The sequence below is a fragment of the Limulus polyphemus genome, unplaced genomic scaffold (assembly GCF_000517525.1).
Source record: "Limulus polyphemus unplaced genomic scaffold, Limulus_polyphemus-2.1.2 Scaffold10912, whole genome shotgun sequence".
In the NCBI taxonomy this organism is placed as follows: domain Eukaryota; kingdom Metazoa; phylum Arthropoda; class Merostomata; order Xiphosura; family Limulidae; genus Limulus; species Limulus polyphemus.
In genome coordinates this window covers 10,032-15,357 of record NW_013676522.1, presented here as the reverse complement: position 1 = coordinate 15,357, position 5,326 = coordinate 10,032, and the positions used below count along the sequence as shown (strand labels likewise).

General features: G+C 38.2%; 1 protein-coding gene across 1 annotated transcript in view; it reads left to right on the top strand.

The window, feature by feature from the left end:
- LOC111083728 (ankyrin repeat and fibronectin type-III domain-containing protein 1-like) overlaps positions 1–5,326 on the top strand; it is a 16,336-nt gene that overhangs the window by 1,730 nt on the left and 9,280 nt on the right. Inside the window, exon 3 of the mRNA XM_022380392.1 lies at positions 3,704–3,807. Coding sequence (XP_022236100.1) covers positions 3,704–3,807 — 104 coding nt within the window. The remainder of the gene's footprint in view (positions 1–3,703; positions 3,808–5,326) is intronic.

The window sequence follows — 5,326 nt, the reverse complement described above, 5'->3', positions numbered from 1 at the left end:
ACTAAACCTAATTACTACACACATGGTGTCTTCTCAAGAAGAGTGACACATTCTAAACCTAATTACTACACACATGGTGACTTCTCAGGAAGTGTCACACACACTAAACCTAATTACTACACACATGGTGTCTTCTCAAGAAGAGTGACACATTCTAAACCTAATTACTACACACATTGTGTCTTCTCAGGAAGTGTCACACACTCTAAACCTAATTATTACCCACATGGTGACTTCTGAAGAACTGTCACACACACTAAACCTAATTACTACACACATGGTGTCTTCTCAAGAAGAGTGACACATTCTAAACCTAATTACTACACACATTGTGTCTTCTCAGGAAGTGTCACACACTCTAAACCTAATTATTACCGACATGGTGACTTCTGAAGAACTGTCACACACACTAAACCTAATTACTACACACACGGTGTCTTCTCAAGAAGAGTGACACATTCTAAACCTAATTACTACACACATGGTGACTTCTCAGGAAGTGTTACACACTCTAAACCTAATTATTACCCACATGGTAACTTCTGAAGAACTGTCACACACACTAAACCTAATTACTACACACACGGTGTCTTCTCAAGAAGAGTGACACATTCTAATCCTAATTACTACACACACGGTGTCTTTTCAAGAAGAGTGACACATTCTAATCCTAATTACTACACACACGGTGTCTTCTCAAGAAGAGTGACACATTCTAAACCTAATTATCATATACATTGGTGGCTTCTCTAGAAGTGCTATTAATAAATCGTTTACTACATATCAAGTTAGGTGCGGGAAGAGAGGAGCTTCTCTCTGTATTCCTCCTAGGAAGAGATGCTATTAATAAATCGTTTACTACATATCAAGTTAGGTGCGGGAAGAGAGGAGCTTCTCTCTGTATTCCTCATTCCACACTAAGGTATTGATACGCTTGTATTTATAAACAAAAAAAATGTGCCTTTCCAAAGTGAAGCTACTCATATTTGTAGAAAGGATTATACCAGAAGAGGAAACACGTGGAGGACAAAGAAATGTGTAGTATGGCAACAAGTTATCACTCTGATTAAATCGATTATTTAATTAAATATTTTCAACTTCTAGAGGTGTCCACCCCCACCCCAATGTAGCTGTTAGTGCGGGAGATTTATTACTGATTATGTATTGATTAGATGAACCACCCCCCACCCCCCACCCCTCCAACGGTGGCTCAGCGATAAGTCTGCGGGTTTACGACGCTAAAAATCGGGTTTCGATACCCGTTATGGGCAGAACAAAAAATAGTACAATGTGTGACTATGAGCTTAGCAACAATCAACCAACCAATAATTGATTAGATGGAAGAGGGAGGATTATTGGCTTTTGTTGTTGTATCTTCTTTCGTTTGAACCCTAGTCATTGCTGACAACCTTGAGGCAACCATGCAGTTGTCGTCTTCAAGGGTGTATATAGGATAGTGAACCCTATAGGATAGCCAACCCTAGCTGCTGACCAGAGGGCTAGTAACCAATCAACAGTACTCTTAACCCAGGCATAGCCAACCCTAGCTGCTGACCAGAGGGCTAGCAACCAATCAACAGTACTCTTAACCCAGGCATAGCCAACCCTAGCCCATTGTGTAGCTTTGTGCTTAACTTCAAACAAACAAACGGGAAAATGGTTTTATTCTAAATCGCAAGGAACTCTGGCGGTTAATTAAAAACATTTTTGATCGTCATATTTAAACTATTTGGTTTTGTGAAATCGGATCATTGCACTAGTTAATAACCATAGAGCGTTGCAACTGTATTTTTAATTTCTCCTCATACAACGTTTATTGTTTTTTTTAAATAACGACAACGGAAGTGTAGTGGTTGGATTCTTTAGTTTTACAGGAAGTCACGTGAGTACCTGTTCACGGGGGTGGACTATGACCGTATTTCCCCATACCGTACAACTGTTTAAATTACACCAATGTTTTGTAGTAAATTTTTAGACTTGTATGACTAATGGTGTATCTAAAAACCAGGTAAGTATCGAATATGTGGCGTAGGTGTGTTTATGTGGTTATGTGTTTAGTTATCAATAGGAGAAAAGTCTGGTATATATATATATAAGGATTAATTTATTTGAGGGAGCTACACTGGATACCATGTACGCGTACTTAGCTGGCGGTGACCTTGTTGAATTTTAAATCATGTATTGTTCTACGTGACGTATATCGTGAGATACATACATTGTTGAAGTTCCGCCGCTCTAATGCTACAACGAAAACTGGGTTTTTGAAACTAGCAGGAAGGGAAGCAACGTGCGATAATGTGGTCCTGTTCGTGCGATAGTGTGGTCCAGTTCGCGCGATAGTGTGGTTCTGTTCGTGCGATAGTGTTGTCAAGCAACGTGCGATAATGTGGTCCTGTTCGTGCGATAGTGTGGTTCTGTTCGTGCGATAGTGTGGTCCTGTTCGCGCGATAGTGAGGTCCTGTTCGTGCGATAGTGTGGTTCTGTTCGTGCGATAGTGTGGTTCTGTTCGTGCGATAGTGTTGTCCTGTTCGTGCAATAGTGTGGTCCTGTTCGTGCGATAGTGTGGTTCTGTTCGTGCGATAGTGTTGTCCTGTTCGTGCGATAGTGTGGTCCTGTTCGTGCGTGGTTCTGTTCGTGCGATAGTGTGGTCCTGTTCGTTCTTTACGTGATGCCCCATAAGAAATGAACTTAGTTAGGTGAGATGTTTCAAGTATGAAAGTGAGAAAGCAACACAAGTATATGTAAGTATTACATAACAAGTGAAACCTAACCCTAAAATATTTCGCCAGATTAGGTTTTTCTGGTTGTACTTGAATCAAAGAGTCTGATGTTTTCAGTTGTTGATATGAAATATTTCTGTTCTCTTAGTTCCGTAGTAGTAGTTTAACATATAAACCATATATGTTAATCATATAAACCATGGTTTGGTATACGTGAGGAAAGCATGGTTGGAACATATATATAAAACAGTAGGTTTCATATATTTAAACAATGCTGGATAAAATATGCATATGTACAATGGTTTCGTATACGTAAGCAAGGTATAGTTAGAATAATACCTTAATATACTTTTGAACCTCAACATTTAATGCTTAACCTAAGCTACGGCTGCCTTGAGATATCGGATCTTTCATAGATCATCCACCAGAACTAAGTATTGTGGGTACATCTGTTCCGAGTCTTTTATTTTAGCCTGTAAGACCACTTCCCCACAACATCACACAATAAGTTTAAACCTGCTAGTTAGCAAATGAAGCTTGTTGTATCAGTTGTTTTCGAAATCTTCAACAGTCTATTCCCTGTTTAATATGTAAGACACGAACTTATTTTCTGTACTTTCCAGTAGATGTAAATACAACTGGAGTCTTCTTTAAAACGACGTGTGAAAGTATGTCTTATCTAATGTTTGTATATGTGTGGTAAGCCTAGTATGTGGATTTTCATCTGTTAATTAAGTATACAGTTTCTTACTGTTGGTATATGACGATTTAGAGACATGCACTTGGACCAGTTAACTCCTCTTTAGTGTCGGTGGCCTGCACGAAATCATCACGTGCATTCGATGAAATGTGTAACCTATACATGTATGACACACGTGACCGCTGGTAGTGAAAATAGCGGTTTAAATTTTGGTGTAATTAATTTTTTTTTATTCTTTGTTTACATTTGTTTGATTAATTTTATTGAAATGTTATTTGAATAGTGTCAATGGAGATGGCTTTACACCACTCGACATCGCTGTAATGACCAACAGCATACCGATGGTCAAGCTTCTTCAGTCACGTGGAGGCCGAGAAAGCACGAGATGTGAGTTCTTTGTTTAATATGTCTAATTCCTGTTGTTTTATAGAATGTTTCTACTCACTAAGTAAAAAGTTTGTTTAATATCGTGACTAGTAACCGGTCAACAGTACTCTTAACCCAGGCATAGCCAGCCCTAGCTGCTGACCAGAGGGCTAGTAACCGGTCAACAGCACTCTTAACCCAGCCATAGCCAATTCTAGCTGCTGACCAGAGGACTAGTAATCGGTCAACAGTACTCTTAACCCAGGCATAGCCAACCCTAGCTGCTGACCAGAGGACTAGTAACCGGTCAACAGTACTCTTAACCCACCCATAGCCAATTCTAGCTGCTGACCAGAGGACTAGTAACCGGTCAACAGTACTCTTAACCAAATAGGTGGAATTATTGCCACGGTTATATTATAAGGTGAACGTGCGGAGCGTGTGCAGCAGCATATCGTTTCTCAACCATGGACTTTTCGATTTGCAGCCCGACACGTTAACCACTAGGCCAAGTTTCTGAAAGTTATTATACGAAACTACCCCTGTTTTGTTAATTTTGAACCAGTTTCATCAGTTGTTCGATTTCCTCTTTTTCAACGTTTTATGAACTACCAAAACTTACAATATTTCTTAAAGCAAGAGAACCTTTTTTATTTTTCTAATCATCATTTCCCATTTCAGTGATAAGAGTCATTTATGGAAATGATGATAATAATGATGATTACACGTAGTAAAGGATGAACTATCTTGTAAGTTTGTAAGCTGCTCTTGGGTGTAATAATTAATTGTTTTACACCCTTACATTGTTACACATCTCCGTAATTATTGCCAATTTCTATGGGAGTAATAATTAATTGTTTTAGTTGCTATAACACACTTCATTGTTTTACATCCTTTCATTGTTACACATCTCCGTAATTATTGCCAATTTCTATGGGAGTAATAATTAATTGTTTTAGTTGCTATAACACACTTCATTGTTTTACATCCTTACATTGTTACACATCTCCGTAATTATTGCCAATTTCTATGGGAGTAATAATTAATTGTTTTAGTTGCCATAATGCACTTCATTGTTTTACATCCTTACATTGTTACACATCTCCGTAATTATTGCCAATTTCTATTTTTTTTCTTACATCATTTTACTTTGAAATAATAGAAATAATTATTGAATCGACTGTCTTTGCTTGAGAGGTCAAAAGGTTTAAATGTGGAGAACCACTAGGCCAAGTGTCTGAACGCCTCACTCTAAACAATAACACAACGTATTTACAGCTAAGCCTATTATAAATATCCCTAGCACATTGTCAACTATACAGTGTTATCTCTATCCTTCCCCTTCTTTACAGCTAAGCCTATTATAAATATCCCTAGCACATTGTCAACTATACCATGTTATCTCTATACCTCCCCTTCTTTACAGCTAAGCCTATTATAAATATCCCTAGCACATTGTCAACTATACAATGTTATCTCTATACCTCCCCTTCTTTACAGCTAAGCCTATTATAAATATCCTTAGCACATGTCAACTATA